This window comes from Mytilus californianus, unplaced genomic scaffold (assembly GCF_021869535.1).
Source record: "Mytilus californianus isolate M0D057914Y unplaced genomic scaffold, xbMytCali1.0.p SCAF_2, whole genome shotgun sequence".
Taxonomy (NCBI): domain Eukaryota; kingdom Metazoa; phylum Mollusca; class Bivalvia; order Mytilida; family Mytilidae; genus Mytilus; species Mytilus californianus.
This window is the reverse complement of record NW_026262668.1, coordinates 1,147,799-1,174,337: the sequence shown is the minus strand read 5'-3', so window position 1 is coordinate 1,174,337 and position 26,539 is coordinate 1,147,799. Positions and strand designations below refer to the sequence as shown.

At 32.4% G+C, this 26,539-nt stretch overlaps 1 protein-coding gene across 1 annotated transcript; it reads right to left on the bottom strand.

Moving 5' to 3' along the window:
• Positions 1-691: 691 nt before the first annotated feature.
• LOC127729050 (flavin-containing monooxygenase 5-like) lies at positions 692-22,033 on the bottom strand. Its single transcript, XM_052236674.1, has 6 exons — positions 21,928-22,033; positions 15,987-16,201; positions 14,411-14,710; positions 3,809-4,363; positions 2,405-2,570; positions 692-1,166 (listed from the first exon to the last, which is right to left on the bottom strand). The coding sequence occupies exons 1-6, from the start codon at positions 22,031-22,033 to the stop codon at positions 895-897; spliced, it is 1,614 nt and encodes a 537-aa protein (XP_052092634.1). The 3' UTR covers positions 692-894.
• Positions 22,034-26,539: the final 4,506 nt, after the last annotated feature.

Below are 26,539 nucleotides of genomic sequence, written 5' to 3'. Positions count from 1 at the left end.
GTTTATCTGCTTTGTTTCGATCGGATGAGTTAAGCCCTTTTCAATTGATATTTATAGTTTGTTCTTCTGTTGAACTGTTACACCACTGTCTCAGGTTAGGGGAGGGTTTGGTGTCAACAATCTAGTTCAACCCTACTTGCGCATTCTGTATGTACCTGTCTCAAGTCAGGAGCCTGTAATTCAATGGTTTGCAATTGTTGATGTGTATATCATATTTGTTTTTCGTTCATTGTTTTGTACATAAATCAGGCCGTTAGTTTTCTCAAATTGTCTTACATGTGTCATTTCGGGGCATTTTATAGCTGACTATGCGGTATGGGTTTTGTCCATTGATGAAGGCCATACGGTGATCAATAGTTTTACACTTCTATGTTATTTGGTCTCTGGTTGAGATTTGTCTCATTGGCAATCATACCACATCTTCTTATTTCTATAGTCTATCTATACCTTAAGTCAGTGTCCTCTTACCAAAAAATATGTTGTGTCTTCCGCTACTTTTAAAAGTTGAAAAGAGGGGGTAAGAACTGAAAATAATAGTCTTGTCAAAGACAAGACAGAATGAAATTTTAGTGAAATGAATATTCTTCTTTTGTGGGAAAAGTTGCTGGATCCGCCACTGTGCAGGATCCCAATATACAAGCACTTCAAATAAGTTAGAAAATACTTTTATTGCTATATAAATTCCATTCAAGCAATTCTTTATCGATTGCATTAAAGTATAAAATATAATTATATCTTCGACAAACAGTCTTTTGATATATAACCCGATTGGAATAGCTGTACACTGAAGAGAGCAATGACATTGCATTTCCATTCTGATACAATTGTAATAAAAATCTGCGTAATTTATTATCATGTTACACGTTTTTCAAATCGTTGTAAATTTCTTTTTAATCATAAGAATTTACCTAAAAATATATACTGAATAAAAAAGCAAAATACAACAGCAAATACGAAGTAGAAAATTAGAAATTTCTTTTGTGATGCTGGTTCTGTAAATCCCAATGGCCTTGTTTTCAGGGACGCAAATGTCCTGTCCCATTGTGTCATTATCGCTTGTCTAGCTCCACTCCATTTACCGGGTCCGTTTAACCTATATTGGTATGGCGTACATGGCCCAAAGTAACAGTTCAGAGCTAACATAGGATCTGACCATAGTAATGACTCTGTAATAGATAATAAATAATAAATGTAAAAAGTAATCTCTAAGGCAGCCATAGTAATGACTCTGTAATAGATAAGAAATAAGAAATGTAAAAAGTGATTTTTAATGCAGCCATAGCAATGACTCTGTAATAGATAAGAAATAATAAATGTAAAAAGTGATTTTTAATGCAGCCATAGCAATGACTCTGTAATAGATAAGAAATAATAAATGTAAAAAGTGATTTTTAATGCAGCCATAGCAATGACTCTGTAATAGATAATAAATAATAAATGTAAAAAGTTATCTCTAATGCAGCCATAGTAATGACTCTGTAATAGATAATAAATAATAAATGTAAAACGTTATCTTTAATGTAGCTATCTTCGTGGTCCAAAGTAATAGGTTAAAGGTTTGACTCACGATTAGAAACAGTTACATGCGCCATAGATGTAATACCCATAGATATGCGCGTATGTAAGTGCAATGTAACCAAAGGATAATCAAATCTCAAAATCAAAGCCCATGCGAGTTACATAATATAGAAATCTTCTACTTAAAGTACTGGTTGATAATGAAGGCCACGTTTACAAAATGAAAAATAAAAACAATAAATGGAGAATGTGTCCATGCGACACAGATGATGCCCCCGCTTGCATATAACGTTATAAAGAGCATAATAAATCGAGAACGGTAAAAGTGATGCTACCCAAATTCGACCTGGATCTGTGTTTTGTGGTAATTAGCATTGTGTATAAGTTTTATAAGTTTCATAACATTTGGTTGAGGCCAACTAAAGTTAGAGAACGGAAAAAAAATTTGGGACTTACGTACTTCATCAGTCTGAACTTGCTTTGAACGTAAAAAATATGTGAAACACCTCTGTGACCTCAAAACAATACGACTTCTTTGGTACGAAGCCTGCGGAACGATGGAACTACTCATGCAGTAGTCTTTCAACATGCTAGCAATGCAATATAAAGTTAAAGGTGTACAATTGGTATAGTGATGTTTAATCTTGTATAAATATGCATATGTATATGGTTATGAGGATTCCTAGTGAAATTCAACGCAAAAGAACACTAAGAAGTCATTTAATCAGACAAGCTTACACTAACTTCATTTGTTTATCCTGTTTAAGAATGACCATAGTTGATCCCATAATTGTTTGTGTATTTAAGATAAAAAAAAAAAGAGGTTGCTAAATTTGAAGAAACTGGATGCTAATGTAACTTTCATAAGAACTTCCTTTGAACTTACTTAGATCAGGGAGACATCCATTTAATGTAGCCAGCTCGTCCATGTAATCGATATAATCGACTTGAATGGTATGTCTTTGTGTTTGTACATACTTCAGTTGCATGGCTAATTCTTTGTTTTTAATGTCTGTCATCATTTCCTCATAGCATGGAAGCTTAACTTTTCCCTAGTTGTAAAAGTAAAACAAATCGCTAACTGATTAAGGTGGTACATAACACTACAGGAAGATAACTCTGTAAAAATCAGCTGAACGTTTTAATCACATTCTTTTGTTAAGGAAATATTAAGCTTCTAAATGATCAAAATTAGTGTTTGTCAAACTGCTATATATCCAAAGAAATTTTTCCGATAAAGTGTGTGGTTCAAGGTTTTGAAATTTTTATATATTTTTGTGAAAGGGTCAAAGTAAATATTTTGTCAAAATTTTATGAAAATTAAACGAGCCAAATTAATTTTAGTCAAGGTGTTTGGTACCACCTTAAGTATCCCGGCGTACTCGTTTATGGTTGTAATAAAAGAAAATGTAATAGTTATTGAACTTAAGTTATACTGCACAGCTAATGTGACCCTACTTGAGCCAAACGTTAAGAGGTAGGGTCATCGGTTCACCGAGCTGTGCAGTATCAATAATTTATACAGATTTGATTGGTCAGTAACTGCTTTAACAGTGCACATGACGTCATTAATTTACATGAACGTTTTAGAGATAATTTTGTGAGCAGAAAGGAATATGTCTGTTTACGCGAAAAAATACTTTAATTAGTAGTAAAAAAAAATTTGAGAGCCGTATGATATTTCGATGAGTATATGGCCATTAAATGTAGTTGCCAATCTCTTGTACGGTTTGACGGTCAGTATTAATACGCCAAATGTCGAGTTCAGTGAGACCAGACGTTAAGCAATCAACAATCTATCCATCAATCGGGATCAATGACTTTTGTTAGTGATGGATGACCCCAATGTTTCACAGTTTGACACAATGACGTTTGCAAAAGAATCACTTTTGCTCTGTTATTTCTCAAATGTTTCTTATTGTGACAAGAGAAAAAATGTGTTTTCCCTTCAATGACGGCCAATCGAAATTGTTGTATATTAAAACTTCTGCACGGGTCCTGATTAATCATATATATTTTGATTTTGGATGCATCATTTCATAAATTTGATAAATCTCTTTGCTTATTCAGTTTTGTAAATATGCATGTTTCAACTGTATTTTTCCGTACTTATTTATACATCTTTGGTGTTCAAAAAATGATGACTTAACCAAGAGTCGATCTTGGTGAAAGTAAACTTACTAAACCAACTAATTCAGCATTTTTTTTTCTTTGAATGACACTTTTTCGTATAAGAATCTATGATTATGTTATAAAATAGTTAAAAGCTTTGTATTTACACATGTTTTACCTGAAAAACACGTGTAGCTAATCTACACTGTAACTCGGATATCGGCATTATCGCCGCTAATGGCTGTATACATCCTATTACACATAAAGTAGACTGTTCCAGTTTTGGAGGAAACACATATTTAAACAGTTCCACATGATTTTGTTTGACATCAAGAACAGATTTGTCCAAGAAAGGAAACCCAAATATGTAGCCTGTTGCCAAGACAACAACATCAATATTCTCCTCTTTGGTGCCATCATCAAATATTACTCCATTTTCTGTAAACATTTTGATATCTGGTTTTACCTTCAAAGTCCCGGATGCAAGTCTGTTCGGCATGTCATCGTTAATTGTGGGATGCTGAGCAGTAATACGATGCTTAGGTTTAAGGCAGTAGATTGAATGGTCAAACCTTTTATTTACCTGATTCTCCATCATATTTTCAAAAAAAGACGGAGGTAAAAGCTTCCTCAATTTCAACACAGACCTTTTAAGACCTATCATATCTACAGGCATACCGTTATCGGCTATTCTGTTAAAAACCCAACTTCCACGTCTTGTACTGATAAAAACCTATAGGATAGTAAGAAGATCTGTCAACAAGTTATATCTTTAAAAAGATATATGACGCATTCAGATGTGAGCATAGAGTTTAAAATAAACCATATGAACCTTTATCGTTTTTTTTTTATCATAGTTAAAAAAAATTGCACACAATTTGACGGCAAAAGGCTGACGATTCTGAAAGTTGAGTATAATTATACGCTTTTCTCTAAAGAATTAACATATACACTTCATGGTACTTAACTAAATGAGTAAAAAATTATTTGGATATTTTTAGGAGATAAAGAAGTACCTACAGCTGTGAAATTAGACATACACGTACGATAATCGTAGAATAACAAACTTGAAACAGTTTAACACCATAAAAATGTCAATTATAACTATATGCCAAGCACAACTTTAACATAGATACAACCTATTTCAGTGTGTATATCGGGGCCGGACGGACGCCAAAGGGAGATGACCTATTATCACTACAAACCAGTAAAAGTCTGAAATGGCCTATATCTGTACTCGACTCATGTACTGATTTTTACTCGACCCGTCTGAATTGGTCTGAATTTTACTCGACATTACTCGACCCCAGTCTTAACCATACTAGACTGTACTGATTTGTACTTGACCCTTATCTTTAAAAACCTCTACTTTTTCTAAATTTTAACTGTTGAAATAAATTTCTTTTTAACTGACATGACAACAGCCACAATAAAATAAAGATATATTATAAAAACAGATTTTTACATTCTTACATGATTCTCAGATTTATCGAATAGAGATAGTTAAATCAAATTATCTTATATGAAGCCATTTAAGTGCCAAACCACTTTGACATTTTGTTATCATAACAATTATTTGATCATCATTGATATTTATTGAATAAATTTTAATTACAAAGTTGCTTCATATATTATAGCAGAGACATATATACACAGAGATTGGCAACTGTAACAGTGGTCAGCGAAATCCAATTAAAAACACGCATCACACGAGACTTTAACGAGATCGCCATTTTGCATCTGATCATGACAAGTTCACCACCGCTTCGATTTTTATTTTACATCAAGCATTTCAAAACAGCATAATGTAAGTATATATTTCAATTTCATAAATTATTTACCTTGTTTTATTCAGTTTGTAGTAATTGTTAGTTAAAATATTGTGACGATTAACGTTTTATTGTGGTTAATAATAAGGGGAAAGTTTGGCCGACATGGACGTTATGAAAATTTTTTACACGGACGTATTTTTTATTAAAACCTTTTCGTTCGAAAAGGAATAAAACCATTTATGAGATGAATCACTTTTCACAAGACATATTGGTTTTGTGTAAATATGTTGAATTTTTCATTAAATCACCCACTTTGATGCAATTTACAATTAAAATTCAGTATTCTCGCTGTCGGCCACGTTCAATTTTTAAAATATAAAGACAGGCCCCTGTCCATGTCTACAGTCAATAAACTTTCCCATCTTTAGAGAAAAATTATTCCCAGCACATGAATTACTTTCTTATGACATACTGGATTTGTATATAACAGTTGTTTTTTACATATTTTCACCCACTTTGATGCAATTTACAATTAAAAATGACCATTCAAGCTGTCGGCCATTTTCATTCTCTTCAATATAAAGACAGGCCCCTGTCCATGTCTACAGTCAATAAACTTTTCCATCTTTAGAGAATAATTATTCCCAGCACATGAATTACTTTCTTATGACATACTGGATTTGTGTATAACAGTTGTTTTTTCCATATTTTCACCAGCTTTGATGCAATTTACAATTAAAAATGACCATTCAAGCTGTCGGCCATTTTCATTCTCTTCAATATAAAGACAGGCACCTGTCCATGGCTACAGTTTATAAAATTGTCCATCTTAAAAGAACAAATGTACCCATCACCATTGATCACAGTAATTACTTTCCCAAGACATACCGGTTTTGTGTATATAAATTGTTTTTTTCATTATTTCCACCACTTTGATGACATTTACAAGTTTATATACATGTATATTTACATTCAGTATCTGACAGCATTTTTTTTTTAACAGGATCCTGCATGCTATAAAAGAACAAAGATGTTGATCAAATTTACCTAACAGTGCAGCATACAAGAGATGTAATATCATACATGTGCTGAATGTAGGACTCCCTAGCCTTTCTGATTGAAAAAAAGATTCCCTGGCAGACAGGAACAACTATTAGTGATGACTTTTTTCAAATGTTACTTCACAGTCATGTAGTGGACCGATTACATGTACTATTATCAATGTGATACTAAAAAATGGTTTTGTAAGAGAGAAAATGACATGTGCTTATCCTGACTGTGAAAACACCACATTATTGTAGTTCAAATATCTTAGTTCATATGCCAAACTTGATGTACATGTGTATGCGATTTTTGTGCAAGTGATGGTGACATCATTGAACTAAGAATAAATACAAGACTCCGCATTCAATCTATTGAATTTGAAACAGAAGTGGCAGTTGTGCAGAGACTATACGGATAAAAATGCAAATAAATATCTTGTGTTCAACTTCATTTGTCTTCTTTACGTTTACAAAGTATACGTGTACATAATTTTTACATACATGTATAACAATATGATAATGTAGTATGATTGCCAATGAGACAATGATTTACATGTATGACTATCATTGGAAGGCCACTCTATAATATCTTTGTATATCATGAGAATGGAAATGCTACCTTTGTAGCATAAAGGTAGCATAATGTAAGAAAAGGGAAAATGTTCATTTATTCAACAACACTCCTGTGAATATATAACTTGACAGTACTAAAGGCAAAAAATTTCGTTTCACAAATTCCTTCCTTTCCTCGGAAAATAACATATTTAATTGTTTACATGAAATGACAAAATGTGTAGAATAAGAAGCAAGAAATGTTCACTCTACTTGTACACTACTAGTCGCTCATATTAGTCATCATCTATGTTTGTTTCAGTCCTTTAGCAATGGTGCTTGTTTATATTTATCTGTTGTGTTGTGTTGTTTCAGTTTTACATGTCCTCATTCTGATCACTGTTTCACCTCGCCTATTTTTAAAAATGTTAATGCAAATATTTTCTGCAATAAATTGAAAAGGCACAGCTGCTATGAATATTCAGAAATGTGAGGTATATGTCAATGATACAACAACCCAACGACAAAAATATTCTTTGCACATCTATGAATGTTTAAGAATTCTTGTGGAGGTCAAAAGCACGTAACGTGTACTTATATATTGGTGACCTGGTACATGTATGTAAGAGACCAAGCAGTTTATATGCTTATAAAAAAACTGATATTAAAATGAATTCCTGTATAACAAATTCCGGGAATGAGACACTATTTTATTTAAACCAGATGAGATATTAGTGGTAAAGGTTTAAACAGAAGCAGGAGATGTCAAGGGGCAATACATAAGTACAAGGTCATGTAACACAGACAAAAAAAAGACAAATGAAAAGAAAATAACAGCCCACGTAGCACTGCACCGAAACATAAACCCTCAAAAGATCAGATAAAACTTGTCTTCAATTTTAAATCTTTCTAATTTCAAACTCGAGTTTCACTACCCGATAGGAAAGAGTAAAGATAAGGATGTTGCAGTACTTCTGTGGTCTATGAAACAGAACATTAAAATTCTACAGTTCAGCAGAGCATTTTACTGTACTTATGATACACGTTGTTTTTAATCAGGGTCTGTGATATTAAGTCTATAAAAAACTACAAATAATGACAGATTCATATTCAATATTTCATGACAGCAAAAATAGTGATTTCGACAACACTGTACATAATGTACGTTCATTTAGGAAATTCATGCAAAGGTTCCACAAATAATGTAATTGTAGGTCAATCAAAAATTAATCATTTAAATCCGTTTTCCACGAGACAAAATTCTACTGGCTACATATTTTTTTTATATAAAAAAGTTGCTTTCTGATTTCTTTTTTTGACATGTTAAATGACTATTTTTGTTCCTGATTGAATACTATAGTAGAATGTAGGACAGTAAGTCACAGGACAAAAAGTCACGGACGAAAAGTCACAATTCAGTTTTGAGATTATTTTTCTCTGAACAAGAAAACACTAATTTTAAAAATATTTTTTTGATTTTTTATTGAACTATAATATATGAAGCAACTTTGTAATTAAAATTCATTCAATAAATATCAATGATGATCAAATAATTGTTATGATAACAAAATGTCAAAGTGGTTTGGCACTTAAATGGCTTCATGGTGCCAAGAAATATATTATTTGCATGATTAAAATTTAAAATTTTTTCTTTTATCAAGGCTTATGAACAATTTCCTGAACTTAAAAATTAATAAATGTAAAAAAAGATATTATTTGAAGATCTTTCTCTTATATATTCAAACAATTGTCAATAAATTATTTGTGACTTTTTGTCCTATCCAATTTGACTTTATGTCCTGTGACTTTTTGTACTGTGACTTTCTGTCCGTTTACCCTATTCATAGTATAGCCCAGTGTTTCTGTTAAAATAAAGTTCTGGTCATGGTTAAAATAATGTCAGAATTTGTTTAGTTGTAAAAACAATTACCAAGTAATAATCCACTTAGAACTTCACCTCCGGCAAAATTCAGGTGATCGGAGGGCAATAAATTGCGTAATCGCACACCTTTGAATCCACAGTCACAACTCTTAAGGAAATAATGACCGGAAAATCGGACACACATAATTTCACTGTGTAATTTAGAAGCAAACTTCAGCAAAGAAATGTTTCTTGGAATATCATGATCATTACCAGATTTTACTTTTTAAATTAAAAGAAATGCCGAAAAAAAGAAAAAAATATTTTCTCAATCAAATACATTAAAAAAAATACAACTATTTCAAGATGTTTTTTAGAAAAAGAATTTATTTGATCTGAAATAAGTTTTCCTATAACTTTTCTTGATTAGCTATCGAGGTTATTCATCCCTGACTTGTCTACATGTTGTAGAATAATTATCGACGAGAATCTCATTCCGGGCCGCGTTTTTTAACGGGATTTCACGGAGTTGCCAATCTCTGTGTATATATGTCTCTGATTATAGTTCAAGAAAAAAATCAAAATTTATTTTTAAAATTAGTGTTTTCTTGTTCAGAGAAAGATAATCTCAAAACTGAATTGCGACTTTTTGTCCTGTGACTTTTCGTCCGTGACTTTTTGTCCGTGGCTTTTTGTCCTGTGACTTTTTGTCCGTGGCTTTTTGTCCTGTGACTTTCTGTCCTACATTCGAATTTAATTATATTAATTTCAAAGTTTTAGAGTTTTGTTAAAAAAAGATTTTCTTTTACCTAAAAACCACACCTATACTCAGGGTAATTAAACCTTATTAAGGTGCTTCTAGTTTGGCATGTGTTTTTTTTTTTTATTATTTTTTTCTAAATTCCTAAATAAAAACTACATAGGTTTCATGGTTACGTACAAAAAATGTACAATAGTTATATAATTATCTTTTTAATGAGGTAACAACAGCCAACAAAATCACTGAAATTGTTTAACCTTATTTTAGAAATATATCTATTATTATAATTTGGGATATATATACTATATACAATATATATCAAAAAGGGATAAAAATTAAAGAAATTAATAAAATTGTTCTTCTGATTAGTGGTGAAGTATAAAGTAATACCTCCTGCCCTCCTGCTTGGGGCAAACTCATGAAAAAGATCACACCTGGTCAGAGAGTATTAATTAAATTCTAAATAACATTCATTCAAAATTGCAACATCCTGTGAAACTTAAATCGCAAGGCCTTTTGAATTCACTAGATAAGTAATACACGAGTTTAAGAAAAAATAGGGCTTTCTTTTTACCTGTAAAACACACATGTACTGAGGTGATTAAACCTTATTAAAGTGCTTCTTGTATGCCATGTCTTTAATTTTGACAAAAATTATTTAAATTTAATTGAAATAAATTTTTACTGTAACTTTGGAACACATTTCCTTTTTTAAAAGTTTATCACAGGATTACTATGGAAGTTCTATTATCATGATTATATTAAATTCTTGGTTTAACAAAACAAAGGTGTCATTTTTTAAATTTATTAAGTTGCTTTATATGCTATTTTATATATATTTTAACAAAAAAAATGTTCACTGCATTATTATCAAACTCAACTGACACCATAAATCTATACCAGGCTCAATGGTGAAAATTGTCCAGTAACCATAAAATATATCTGAAACATTCAAAAAATTTTGAATAACATTGAAAATATTAGTCACAATTCAGTTTTGAGATTATTTGATCAGCTTGTTTTATTTTCATTTTAAAGGTGATATATATGAATGTATATAAGTGTTGATGAATATGGTGATGAAGTTATATTATGTTTATTGTGAAATTTTGGTTTCAATGCTATATTGAATACATTTTTAATTTCAAATTGTTGTTCAAATTTATAGCCAGGGGAAATAGCTGTTGTTAATAACAGTTCCTAAATTGATGAAATACAATAGATAGATACAAAAAATAGGTCTAGGTTGGTTCAGACTGGGTCGAGTATGGTTCAGACTAGGTCGAGTATGGTTCAGCCTAGGTCGAGTATGGTTCAGACTAGGTCGAGCATGGTTCAGACTAGGTCGAGCATGGTTCAGACGCGCATAAAATGGTTAAGTACTGGTCGAGTACAAGTTCAGGCTGTTAAGTATGGTTCAGACCACAGTCGAGTATTATCAAGTAAATTTCAGACCAATTCAGACTGGTCGAGTAAAAATCAGTACAGTCGAGTACAGATATAGGCCAGTACAGTCGAGTACAGATATAGGCCAGTACAGTCGAGTACAGATATAGGCCAGTACAGTCGAGTACAGATATAGGCCAGTACAGTCGAGTACAGATATAGGCCAGTACAGTCGAGTACAGATATAGGCCAGTACAGTCGAGTACAGATATAGGCCAGTACAGTCGAGTACAGATATAGGCCAGTACAGTCGAGTACAGATATAGGCCAGTACAGTCGAGTACAGATATAGGCCAGTACAGTCGAGTACAGATATAGGCCAGTACAGTCGAGTACAGATATAGGCCAGTACAGTCGAGTACAGATATAGGCCAGTACAGTCGAGTACAGATATAGGCCAGTACAGTCGAGTACAGATATAGGCCAGTACAGTCGAGTACAGATATAGGCCAGTACAGTCGAGTACAGATATAGGCCAGTACAGTCGAGTACAGATATAGGCCAGTACAGTCGAGTACAGATATAGGCCAGTACAGTCGAGTACAGATATAGGCCAGTACAGTCGAGTACAGATATAGGCCAGTACAGTCGAGTACAGATATAGGCCAGTACAGTCGAGTACAGATATAGGCCATTTCAGACTTTTACTGGTTTGTAGTGTATATGATACAGCTTATGACAAGTAATTAGATTTGCGATATATATATATGTATTTTTAAATTCTTTATTTCCAGTATACTATTTTGTTTTTACGCCTTGGAAGTTTCAGACTGTACTAAGTCGATAAGATGTATTTATAGCACTTGAGCTATTAAAAGCTTATAATTGACCTGGTAGATCTAATTAACCTGTCAGTGATATTTACCTACTCATGTATTAAAGGCTACGGTTCCGCAGCTATTAAAGGCCAAGCTTTCAAAATCCAATCAATTTGACAGTGGTGATATTGACAACTTCTTTACCTAAATTGATTTTTATTTATCTGGATAATTTCATTTTTTAAGTTTGATTTTATGTCCGTAATGTTTTCCTTTTATTGTAGTGTATTTCTTTTTATGTTGGTTTTTGTTCAATTCCGTAATTTCGTCCAATCAGAGTAAAGTTTTGTGACGGCATGCATGCCGTTACCATAGTTAAGCGTCCTTTAAAAATGGGTCACAAACCGAAATTATTCGCGTCAGTAAAGGTGTCAGACCACCAATTCACTCCCTCCAAGTAAAAGTAGCCCTACTCTGACACAAAATAGTGCTTTTGATTGTTTACTTAAAATAACCAACAAATTTGCAGAAATGAAACTTTTGGCGAAAGAGAAATATATTTAGACCATTTTGAGCCAAAATTTATTTGTCTATGAGTTTGCATTAAAAATTGAGGATTAATGCGCTCCATAGTATACTAATTTAATATTTCCAGAAAACCAGGGGTTATTTTTAGGAGTACTTGTCTTCAGAAAGGCAGTTCTTTCTTATAAGACTTTAAACATGGGTTGAAAATTGGCATGTAGAAAGGTGATACATGTACAATTCAGAATATACCCGGTTTCTATGAAGTTAAACTTAAGGTAAATTTTTAAGAAAGCTGTGAAAATTGCAAAATTTGGTTGAAAAGATAGGGATTTTGAACTGGTGGTCTGACACCTAAAAAGCATTAAGTTAAAATCTCTTATTTCATCTATTTTGTTTAATGTAATCATTTCTCTTTATAAATATATTGAAATCGTTAAATATGAATATGTTAACATTCATTTTTTAGCAGACATGAGAAGGTTTGGATAAAGAAGGACACAATTGTTATTTAAAAGGCATGCATAGACTGAAAAGACTTTGATGACAAACTTTAACATAGTTCACTTGATAATTCGAGGCCAAAAATAAAATTCAAATTGTTTGATGTTGACTACTTTAATTCTCATCTAAAAAGCCGCCTACCCCAAAAATTTTATGACACAAATCGTTTCAAATTTTTTTTAAATTTTTTTCCCTGCTTTTCTTATTTAAGGATGTACACCTCTGAGGAGCCAATTTTTTTTAGAATTAAACTTTTTTTCTTAACCTGATTTTTTGGTTTATATGACTGTAAAAAAATAATTGGTGAAGAAAAATCATATGATGATGCTTTTTTTTTTTTTTGCTACGGCCCTTTGAAAGTACCCAATTTTGATGATTTTCCCATTTTTCATCGATTTTTACCCATTTTTGGGCTATTATCGTGAAAAAAAATCACAGTTCCACAATTATGGTATGAAAAAAAGTAGGTACGGTAAGGGCCGATTTTGGCCCCAAATTTCAGGTTCATCTGATGAAAGATTGTGGACACTTTTTAAACACTTAAGTGTCAACTTTAGTAGATTCAATTAATTTATGTGAAAGATTTGAACTGATTTAGTCATTAAAAACGCTCATATTCAAGCTTAAATATTAAAAATCAATCAAATATGCCAAAATATGTCACTTTTTAGATGTTTTTTGTCAAAAATGAAAGTGGCCGCATCCGTGTTCATCTTCAACCTTTATATATGTTATGTATTATCATCAAATACAACTTACATTTAAATATTAAGAATGAACACAAATGCGGCCACATCCATTTAAGACGAAAACCGTCTAAAAATTAACTCAAAATGCTAAAATTGTGAAGATTTCAGTAATTTCGCAAGGCTGAATGATGCTAGTACCCGATACATGTGCATTGTATTGTCAAAAACAGCCCATATTTATGTAACAGAAGTATTCTACTTTCCAATTAATAGCTAAAAGTTTACATTTTAACAATTTTGTAAAACTGCTTTTTTTTGGGGCCAAAAAGGGGTCTTACTGAAACTACTCCTTTGTGATTTTTCTCTATTTTAAGAACAAAATGCATATTATTTCAACTTCTTTGTTCTAAATGATTGAAAAAATACATATCTAAGAAATTTGAAAAGAAAAAAAGTGATATGGGATGTACATGTTTCTGGTAAAATCATTTCGTGTACCCCTCATCCATTTTCTCAAAAGTTTGGCTAAAAAGACTGACTTGATTGGTAATAAAATTTGAAAAATTTATTACTCAAAAACTACTTATTGTAAAAACACAATTCTTTCACAGAGTTAAGTTTAATTATAACATTTTTAAAATTCATTGATATTTTCTACTTGTATCACATTTTCTGGAAATAATTCCAGAACGAGATTTCAACGAGACTGAAACGTCAGAAGAATACATCCTCAAAACATTTAACTTGTGCTGTTGGCCAAAAAAAATAAAAATAAAATCCATACTTCCCTGCCTACCAAATCCTACAAGACATGGGTAGGCAACATCAAACAAAAAGAATTTTTCAAGGGTGGCCCTACACAAATTTTACCTGTGAAGCAACCCGACTAAGTTCTACCGCCATGTCGCCTCCTGAATTGCCAATTCCAATCACTACTATTCTTTTATTTTCAAACCCAGCTTGGTGTCTGTAGTCGTGACTGTGAACAATTTTTCCTTTGAAGTCTGATAGTCCTGGAAAATCAGGTACATTCTTTTCCGCATGGTGACCACTGCAGACAATGACTGCATCAAAGATGTCTTCTTCTACTTTATCATTTTTCTTGTCTTTTATTTTGATTACCCACTGACCGGATTGTTTGAAATCTGCATGCTTGCTCACACTCAAGACCTATAGACAAAAAACACCGTAATATTTTTCCATATAAATTTTAATAAATAAATACCGATCATGTAGTTTAATGCATTTGTGATAAGTTACTCATCAAATTAACTTTCAAATGCCTTAGAATGTTTATGAATGACATGGCTGAATAACTGATCGATAAATAGATACACGTGCACTTCAGATGTTCATCGATGCATAATTTTCCGGTTAAAGAAAAAGACAGGTTAAGTTTATAAAAGGGGAGAACATACCAAAGTCGAAAGTTGAAGAATTACCGATTACACCATGCCAAAAAGAAGAAAAACAAACGGAAACAAACAAAATATAACAGTCCACAAACACTAGACAAAAAACTAAACATTAAGCAACAGGAACCCCACCAAAATCCGGGGACCAACTCAGGCACATCGGAAGGAAAGACATTTCCTGCTCTACAGTAGAGTTAATTATATAATATATGTACAACAGGGTAATAACATAGTGTCTGGAGATAAAGGAATTTCTTTTAGAAAATTCTCATTATCGTATGCAAAAGTCTCATCCGTTATTTACATTTAGTCGCTGTGCATATGTCAACCTTATGCAAAATATAATGAGAATTAAAAACGGTTTGTGTTGCTCTTGCAAATTTTTAGTGTTGAACTTTGTGTCATTTAATATTTTTTTTATAATTCGGACGGTAAAAGTCTTGTCTATCCTTTGTCCTAAAAAACGTCTTTCAATTTCATAATTTCATATTAGTCAATTCTTAAGAGTTTGAAAATTAGCATGAACGACGGTTAACGAATTTTGTGATGTCTTTAGATTAGATAAGATAATTATACAAATCTGCTATTGCGGGATCTCTAATGACTTTTTCTTTTACTTATCAACGTAATTGTATTAGTAACACGGCGAGTGCCACTAGTAGAGCAGATTCTGCTTAGTATTACCCTTCCAGAGCACCATAGATCACACCCATGTAGATAATCAAATCTTTTTAGGACACCTATATAGTTTGGAAATATGTATTTTAAATACTATTAAAGACTTAGGATAAACAAAATTAAGTAAAGACTTAATTTAAATTAACTATGGGTAATGGTAACATATTCGAATATATTTAACATCTTAATGCCCGATTCTTATTAACACAGAACGGAGCATTTTGACTCGATCATCCTCCACTTATAATATGTTATTTTACATACACTTTAGAACCTTTCTTGAGTGTCCTTACGTAAAAAAATTTAAATAATTAATATACTATATACTATATATACTACTCCAAATAGATCACCTCCGTTTCAAACCGTATACACTTTCGTAGGTGAAACCTGTCAGCATACAGATTGAAATACTTCTGCACATAAGTATTATGCATATACATTGGATACTCTGATGGTATTGGGAAATCACTATAAGTCATTATCTCTTTACTAGTGTTGATAACAGTTGATTTCATTACGCATGACTGACCCTCTACGACCTCATCTGAATACCTCCATAGCCCGCCTGTTTGAAATAATGAAAGCATAAGGAAATGAGAACTGACAAAGATAAGCAAAACATATAGAAAAAAAAAGTAATGATAATTACATACTAGGAATTAATGAATATATAAATATAGCTAAAATAAAAAACGACGAAAAGACAAACAACGGCGCACAAAACACAACATAGAAAATGTATGTATGGAAGCACAGATCCTGCTCAACCTGTGGCACCCGTCGTGTTGCTAATGTAAGTTCAAACCCGGAGATAAGTCTAATTCGGTCGGTATCATTCGAGGAAAAGTGGATGGGATTGTGGTTATAACATTGGAATTACATATCTGTCATTATCTGTGAAACAGATATTCCATAACGGTCAATCAACTAGTGATGGCGTCAGTAAAATTTTCGAAGGGTTGATTTCAACTTCACCAGAGACATAAAATAAATTATATGTCTCTGACTTCATAAAAAAGAACTATAATTTTGTAAAGGACTTATTACTAAAATTTAAGGTCAATTAATGCTTCCAAAGAATTATGCTTATTTTCCTACTTTTGGCAATGGGGGTAACTATCATTATTGTGATTAATGCACAATAATTTAATTTTGGATGTAACGCGTCTTCTGATTGGCTGACGTTGTTTTGTTTATCAGCTCATAGACATAATTTTGTCATGTGACCGTGACGTCATCAACGTTTTTTCATGGTTTACTCCGGTTTAAAATGGAATTTAGAATTAAATTATAAGAAATGACTGTAATATTTTTTCTGTCTATTCGAAATAATATAAAAAATGTGGTGCACACTTTAAAATAACCCGCTACGCGGTTTATTCAGTGTGCACCACATTTTTGATGTTATTTCTTCATAGACAGAAAAAATATTACAGTCATTCCTTAAATAAATGATAGAACATCGATACATCAAGGATATTTCTTATATTGTAAACCAACTAATTTTCGCGAGCGATTTATTTTTGCGACTTTCGGTTGGGTTACAGTATGTTTGTGATTTTATTTCAAACCATAATCTAATAGCTATGCAAATTCATTGTGTAAAGCTTGAAATTTATGGATCGAGTGATGCACAAGTAACAAAACGCATCAAGTAAGCATTTGATATGTTTGTTTTAAACATCAGTCTGTAAAACTTAATCATTCATTTGATCTATAACTGGTTCTCTAGATCTGTTATGTGTACTATTTATAAATTACGTTTCCCTAAGCATTACAAATTGGAAACAGAACTGTTTGACATTACTATATTTAAACCACGAGAAAAAATACTGCAATATAAATGATGATGAGCAAGAAGATTTATATAGATTTGAAGATTAGTTCGGGAGTAACATGTTCATCAATACAAAAAAAAAGATAGCGTTTGGTTGCACGAAAAAAATGTAATAACAAAATTAACGAACTCCAAGGTAAATTCAATAAGGGGGAAGTCCATTAAAACTAACGGCTATATCAACCAACTTATTATCAATCCAGACTTATCAAACAAATTAACAAATACATTTAGAAACATAATAAAATTCATATGAAACATAGAATAAATTAGTAGGTATTAAAATTGACAGAACATTTAGTCTGCGAAATCAAATTTATAAGGTTTGTGATATTATACATTATCCAGAATTTACCTTCCTTCATAAGAAAAGACATTGCTAAAAAACATACAATAAGGGGTATATTTCCCCCTGATTGACTACTGCTGTATTGTTGGGGATAATGTAAACATGAAGGTACAACAAGAACACTAAAACTTTTAAAATGTGTGTTTTGTTTGATGTTTCGGGGGGTGGCTTTCCTGGTATGGAACTTGCGCCATTTAAAAATATAAAAAGAAGAGAAAGATTTATTTTATATGCAGATCATTTATCCCCGTCATTCCTATGTTAAACGAACTTAGGTGGATGCAGTTGAAAATAGAATTACATACCACAAATATGTAATGCTATACAAATGCGCGCAGAAGGATGTATGGAAGCACAAATGTATATTGTTGAAGGCTATGTAACCAAGCTAAAAGTTGCTTCTCATATTATTTTGGACTTATACTAAAAATTTACAGTTCTGACATTTTTGGACTTAAATTCATTGTGTTTAATTATTCATTTTATATTTTGGTTTCTTTTTACCATATCTTATCCATATCTTTTAATTGACATGTTTTGTTGTGTTAATTTGAAATTCTCAGTTTGGACATTGAGTGACTTGTTTTAATCCGTTAACTAATTAGTGACCATTTACCTTATTCGTAATGTGTTCTATGTATATGTTAGAGAATGATAATCCCTTTTTTCATGAATAAGTACGAGCGTTAGCGAGTACTTATCATGAAGTAAGGGATTATCATTCTCTTACAAACTTAGAATATTGTAAAGTGCTCAAGGCTCAAATGATCCATTCAAGAATTAGTTTCATTGTCAGTGCAATGTTTATAATTGATGCATGACTTCCTTTTTCGGCATATCATTTATGGATTAGTTTTAGTGATGTGAGGACTTTCTTATCATTTGGGAAATATTTCAGTCAGTTTCAATCACCCTGTGATAAATCCTTTCAATCTGATAAATGTGCTTCGGGGCAGTTGTAACTCATTTATAGAAACTCTTTGTTTTGAACTGTAAATAGACCCAAATAATAGGATAATCCCTTACTAAGAACATGATTCACATTCATTCTGAACAATTAAGAGGCATCCAATCCTACAATTTCATTGGTCGAGAGTACTTTACAATATTCTAAGTTTGTAAGAGAATGATAATCCCTTACTTCATGATAAGTACTCGCTAACTCCGTACTTATTCATGAAGAAAGGGATTATCATTCTCTTACATATACTAAGAGGCATCCAATCCTACAATTTCATTGGTCGAGAGTACTTTGCTATATTCTAAATTGTCATAATCAGATGGTGTCTTCCTCGAATGCCAACATTTTATATGTTACCTATTCCTTGAATGCCAACAAAAATATTTCAATGGATGTTTATATAATAACAATAGGTGTTTTTATAAGTATTTAACTGTTAAATAATTAGTGAACTTGATAAAATTGCAAAATTTTATCACTTTTTGATAAGAAAAAATAGTAGACATTAGGATAAAATTATTGTGAATTTTAAAGAAATAAAGAAGATGAAAACATTTTTATTACTTTTTATTAAAAAAAAGATATTTTGAGAATGGAAATGCTTATTAACATAAGACATTAAAAAAAGGATATTAGAGATTTATTTAATTCCATATCATTTTAAATATTATATTATATAGACTATAGTTAATATGAACTAAATGAAGATTTCAATTGAATAAGTAATTAAACTTTAACAAGAGGGCACACGCTGAAATGTCTCGCCTTCTTTACTAATCATTGATATTATGTTGATAGTTCTAAATATAAAGCTTTACTACAACTATCACATAAATTTAACATGATCCAAGAAAATGAGGTCAAGGTCATATAAACCAAACAAGAAATACATGTACACCTTACAATCATTCAATACACTAAATATAGTTGACCTATTGCTTATAGTTTCTAAGATACAGACTTAACCAAGAAAACTAAATATTGACTAATGAACCATGAAAATGAGGTCAAGGTCAGATGAACCATGCCAGGCAGACATGTACAGCTTGCAATCATTCCATACACCAAATATAGTTGACCTATTGCATATAGTATTAGAAAAAAAGACCAAAACTCAAAAATTTAACATTGACCACTGAACCATGAAAATGAGGTCAACGTCAGAAGGCGACTGCCAGCTAGACATGTACACCTTACAATCATTCCATACACCAAATATAGTAGACCTGTTGCATACAGTATAAGAAAAAACAGACCAAAGCACAAAAACTTAACTATAACCACTGAACCATGAAAATGAGGTCAAGGTCAGATGAAACCTGCCAGTTGGACATGTACACCTTACAGTCCTTCCATACACCGAATATGCTAGACCTATTGCTTCTAGTATCTGAGATATAGACTTGACCACCAAAACTTAACCTTGTTCACTGATCCATGAAATGAGGTCAACGTCAAGTGAAAACTGTCTGATGGGCATGAGGACCTTGCAAGGTACGCACATACCAAATATAGTTATCCTATTACTCATTATAAGAGAGAAATTAACATTACAAAAAATCTTAACTTTTTTTTAAGTAGTCACTGAACCATGAAAATGAGGTCATGGACAATGGACATGTGACAAACGGAAAATTCGTAACATAAGGCATCTATATACAAAGTATGAAGCATCCAGGTCTTCCACCTTCTAAAATACAAAGCTTTTAAGAAGTTAGCTAACACCGCCGCATCACTATCCCTATGTCGAGCTCTCTGCGACAAAAGTCGCATGCTCGACAAAAATTTTCAGAACTAATTAAGTAAATTTGATAACTTCGAAGCTGGAAACTTTAAAAGTTTCAAGAAAATCCATAATAATGGGGAAACAAGAATTCATATCAGTTGCGAACATTTTAAACACCTAAACAATATTATTTTATGAATCAATTACAATCAAAAAAAGGTGTAGTATTATTATCAAGAAAAATATCCTGAACAAACTGAACAAAATAAAAACATTGTAATCTAACACGTGATACAAAGTTTCAAGAAATTCCATCAAGTAATATGGGAGGATATTACAGCACACACAACTATAGAAATATTGAAAAAAAAACCTTCAAAGACTAAAGAGGCTATTGTAGAATTTGAGCAAACTGGAATTCCTGACAATATGCACATGTTCACTTTGTGATGCAACACTTTTCAAAGTTTCATTTTAAGAGAATCCATATTTGTTCAAGCAGTAACAGCAAAAAATGATATTCAACAACTTGACAAACATGAATTAGATTTAGCTACCTGTAATTTACCTATCTGTTTAATTAGTATGATTGTTTTGATAAGCATGCACTTTTGTTGTGATAACTACTTACACCTATTCCTTGAACGCCAACATAATTTTACAGGTAAATCGTCGGTAGATCAAAGGATGTTGGCATTCAAGGAATAAACCAATCAGATTAGTAAATTAACTTTATTCTTCAAGTTATAAAATTAGTTTAATCCTTGACAGTGAACAATATTACTCAAATCAATTGTTATTTGTTATGTTTATTCTTGTCATTTCAATTGTGTATAAATGCTTGTTTATAATTTTGATAAGCAAGATTTGGACTCAGGACTTTACACTGAACACAGTCCATCTGTAATAAAAGTATCCATGCTGAATTATTGATTTATTCATCGCTAGTTCAGAGTCTCAAGAGTTAGTTTTCACCAAAGTTTCAGTCTCAGAAGTGTCATTGCTATTCAGAGCATTCGTTCATTGTGTGATCAGGTGCATCACACAGTTTCAGTAACAAGAGGCCATTCAGTCAGGCTCTTGTTAACACAACCTCACAAGTCACCCATATTTCCCCGGTGACAGCTATACGGTGACCTATAATTCCTTACATCCACTTCCTTTAATGTCTGGTGGATAGTCTCATTGTCAATAATACAACATCTCCGTATTTTAAATTCTCATAATATTCTGTCGAAGAGTAAAATAGGTGTAAGATTAATGTTAATTAGATAGTTATCTTATATATCACAATTTTTTGCTGAGAATACTAGTAGACGCTTTAATTTTATAGACAGAAGTCTGCATTGTCATTTCACATACATTTTAAACTAATTTAAAACAATTGATGTCCAGGACAAAAGTCCTTTGATAAATACCTATATCATTAGTTCTTTCAAAGCATACTGGTTCTAGTCTTTCGTCTATACAACACTTTATAGCAGTTAATCCACTGGCTCCTGCTCCTATCACCGCAACCCTCATGTTTATTGTCTGTAATACCATATAATAATGAGGTTTTTTTCAAATTGAAAATTCTTTGTGCTTTGTTAATATTTTTCTTTTTTTTGCATAACCATAATTTTTTAATCGAATATAAATCAAAATAAATGTTGTTAACGTGTACATTGCTCGTTTCAAAATAAATTGTAATTTGAAATATATTCATTTAGTAACTAAATTCGAGTTGCAGCAGACGTATAAAATCAAAGTTCACTTCATTTCATAAACAAGATCGGTAGTCTGGTTTATAAGTATTTCATATATCATTGTGAAAAGCGTGACTGATATGACTAAACAGTTGATTAAAAATCCAAACACACAATCTCATGACCGACTCGAAGCACCACAACGTGCTCGCCTCAAGAGTGAATGATCGTGGTTCGTTCGGTCACCTGGCCGTATGAACAAAAATAATTTAAAATTGAAATTACCTGCTTCCACCCTAGATCGTAGTTTTCCATAGTAAGATGAAAGACTACAAGAGGGAAAATAATGACGAGGAAGAATGGTTGTAATGTCTAGTGGCAATGCCACCATATACGGACACATTATTCTGAATCTGAACGGACCCGCTTTGCTCTGCTTATGAAAATAAGAAAATGTGGTATAATCTATATAATATATCGGTGACCGCTGTGGATTGTAAACTTGGAATTGATATAGTTAATAGCAAATACAAGTTATTTGTAGTATATTTATGTTCTTATAATACAGAAAAAAACGCGAAAATAATTGAAATTAATAGAAAACGAAAAAATAACGGATTTTTGAAAAAAGGGGGAGGGTAAAAAAAAAAATTGTCCTGTCCCCAAGTACCTATGGTTTATACGAGAAATGCATGAACATTTTTCATTACACGGACATCAATAGTTTTGGATAAAATTATCAAACTCGTTTCTCTCAGGAATATTTCAATGTAGTTCAGAACAGAATAACTGTAGTACACTGTAAATTCGGAGTAAATAAAGGTTAATATGCGCTTACTTACCTGTTATCTGCTAAGCGTATAGTTTAAACCTAATCTTTCTACACAGCCGTTAAATTTGAAAAATATTGTTGACCTTAAATTTGTTATCATTTATCATTTAAAAATAGTTTTTAACGTTTATTGAAGCCGTGGTTACACCAAACGCTTGGCACTGTAAACATGTTTACAATTAGTTTCATGCAAAAAATCATGTTTTTAACGGAGCATTTTTTGATTTTTTGTCATATAAATAGTATTATTATAATCATGTTTATTCAATACAGGGAGAAGGATTGGTACCATTAAAACGTTTAATCCCGCTGCAAATGTTTGCACCTGTCTTAAGTCAGGAATCTGATGCACAGTGGTTGTCGTCTGTTTATGTAGTTCATACGTGTTTCTCGTTTCTCGTTTTTATATAGATTAGACCGTTGGTTTTCCCGTTTGAATGGTTTTACACTAGTAATTTTTGGGGCACTTTATAGCTTGCTGTTCGGTGTGAGCCAGTGCTCCGTGTTGAAGGCCGTACCTTGACCTATAATGGTTTACTTTTATAAATTGTTACTTGGATGGAGAGTTGTCTCATTGGCACTCATACCACATCTTCCTATATCTATGTAAATTCCTTAAAAATTCACAATAAACCGCGTTTTTGATATCTTGTTTTATGAACACTTAACCCACACAAGGCCTACATCGACTATCGACTGCATGTAGTCAAAACCTGTTTTAATCTACATGTAAATATTCATTTTTATCAGTGGGAACATAATTGAGAGTACACTTACACCACACGGCCTTAGATAACCATATTGTGATGATATAATAGATCTAAATGCGCAAATACTCATTTCAAATGTATGTTAAACAAGGATTTGTATAGTAAGAAATGATTTCCAATGAGACAACTATCCACGAAGTGCATATGAAAAGGATGAAAGCAATTATAGGCAACCGTACGGCATTCAACAACGAGAAAAACCCATACCTTACAGTCAGCTATGAAAGGCCCCGACATGAAAAATGTGAAACAATTCAAACGAGAAAACTAACGACCTAATTTATTACAAAATAATTTACGAAAAGCAAATATGACAGACCTGAACCAACGACAACCAGTGAACTACAGGCTCTTGACTTGGGACAGGCACATATAGAATGTGGCAGGGTTAACATGTTTGTTAGTTCGTCTGTGTGGACAGTACGCACGGTTTCTAGATGATAATTTGAGTACTAGTAACCCTTGCTTGATAGGATTGTAACTTATACAGATGGAAGATATATGCATGGGCAAGAAGCCTATAATAATTGATAGTGGGGTCAATATGTCGGATGATCAAAGTCACTTTCCCCAATCCCGGCCTCTTTTCCTTGAATGTGACCTACCGAATTAGACTTATCACCGGGTTTGTACATGAACAACACGACGGGTGCACATGTCGAGCAGGATCTGCTTTCCCCTTCCGGGGCACCTGAGATAACCCCCGGATTTTTGATGGGGTTCGTGTTGCCCAGTCTTTAGTTTTTTATGTTCTGTTTTATGTACTGTTGTTTTTTTTTCGTCGTTTTTTCGTTTTTTGCCATGGCATTGTCAGTTTGTTTTCGACTTATGGGTTTGAATGTCCCTTTGGTATCCTTCGCCTCTCTTAAAGATTGATTTAAAAGTTGGTTTCGGGATGGTTAAATCAGTTTTCTATTTTAGTTTTAATGAAATTAGTATATATGGAAGCCATAGAGAAGGGGAAGACATCTATTGATTTTCAAGACAAAAGTCAAGGTCACAGCTAAAATCCTTTTTAGGTTTATAATGAAACTTACATAGAAGGAAGATATAGAGAATACGATTGATCTTTTTTGACTAAAATGTCAAAGGTCAGTGTCACAGCTAGCTGCTAAAATAGAATGAACAAAAAGAAAAACTAATTGTTTCTGGATGATGATTTTAGGTATACTTTTTGGATTGTATTTAAGCAAACTTATACAAGTTGTTGAAATTAGAAAAAAAGGTAGGAAGCCTATTGGTGTTAGGTCAGTTTGTCAAAAGCCAATGTCATAGTTGCTTAGGATAGTTGTACATACATAGTATGACATTTTTCAAAATTTTGTTTTCTAAATGATCATATCTCTTGAATATGTCTTTATATTTTTCTTGACCTGGTGAGTTTGCCAGGGTCAGGTGAACCTCTACCAAATATTTTAAGTGTATGCCCTTAAAGAGTTCTTATGTATTTGTATTTGGAACTATGCAGAAAATATTGGTACTAACTTTGGTTTCTAGATAACTGAAATTTTAAACTCCCTGGAGCATACAGTCCTTACTTAGTCATAATGTTTTCGGAGCCCATGATGAATTGTAACACATTTATACAGGTGGAAAATTAGCGATAATAGTACATGTTTTACCTAAGCAATAAATGTACAGTTTAATGAGCATTAGTTGGCAGTGCCAGCTTTTCACTGGTTAGTTTTGAAGACATCGTTTGTCTCCATCCTGTTTAGTGCAGTTTGTTCAATTTTTCCATAATAGTTAGAGTTTCAAGGTATAATTAAAATCCTTCCAGTACATTTATGAAAAGCTGTGTCGTATAGAAATCGACCTTATGCAATACATCTGTTAACCTTTTTCGGGTTGAAAAAGTCTCTATGCAAAGACTGTAACTGTTTGAAAATTTAGTTGATAAATAAAATTGAGAATGGAAATGGGGAATGTGTCAAAGAGACAACGACCCGACCATACGGCAGGACAACAGCCGAAGGCCACCAATGGGTCTTCAATGCAGCGAGAAACTCCCGCACCCGGAGGCGTCCTTCAGCTGGCCCCTAAACAAATATGAACCCTTCAAAAAAGACCAACATTCATCTTTTATTTCGTATTTGAGTGTTCCAATTATTTTTTTAAATCAATAAAAGTCTTACACATGTACATGTATACGTACACTTGCACAAGTGTATCCGACGCAGCTCAAATGTTAAATACTATATTGTTAGTTCAACAGGCCTGTAAGGTCATATTAACATTTGCCATTTTTAGCCGAGTTGCAGCTTAGTCGAACAAAAGTTTGAGAATCCTCTTGGAAGAACGAGACCCAGGCACTCTTTTCAGCCTCAAATCGTATCTTTACTAACCTTTGGTGAATAATAAACCTTAGGAGGAAAAAGACCTCTATTGATTTTGAAACTACTAGGTCAAAGATGAAGGTCACAGCATCAATACATAGACTAAAATGTGTGCAATATTTTGATTTCTTGATGATATCTGTTGAACTATATGTCCAGCATTCAACAACCGTACCTTATTATGTCCAAGGAAATGTCCATTTTCCTAAAATAAACATCCAGGGTTTTTACGAGGTAAAGGCATTGTCGAATTTTCATAGAGAAAATTTTAAAGTATGCAAGAAACTCGAAAGAGGGTATCGATTTGGTTTACAGAATAGAGAATAATTTGCAAAACATAAAGAAACTGAATATCAACTAAACAAAATCATAAAAAAATTATCATTCTTAAGGTAAGTTACATA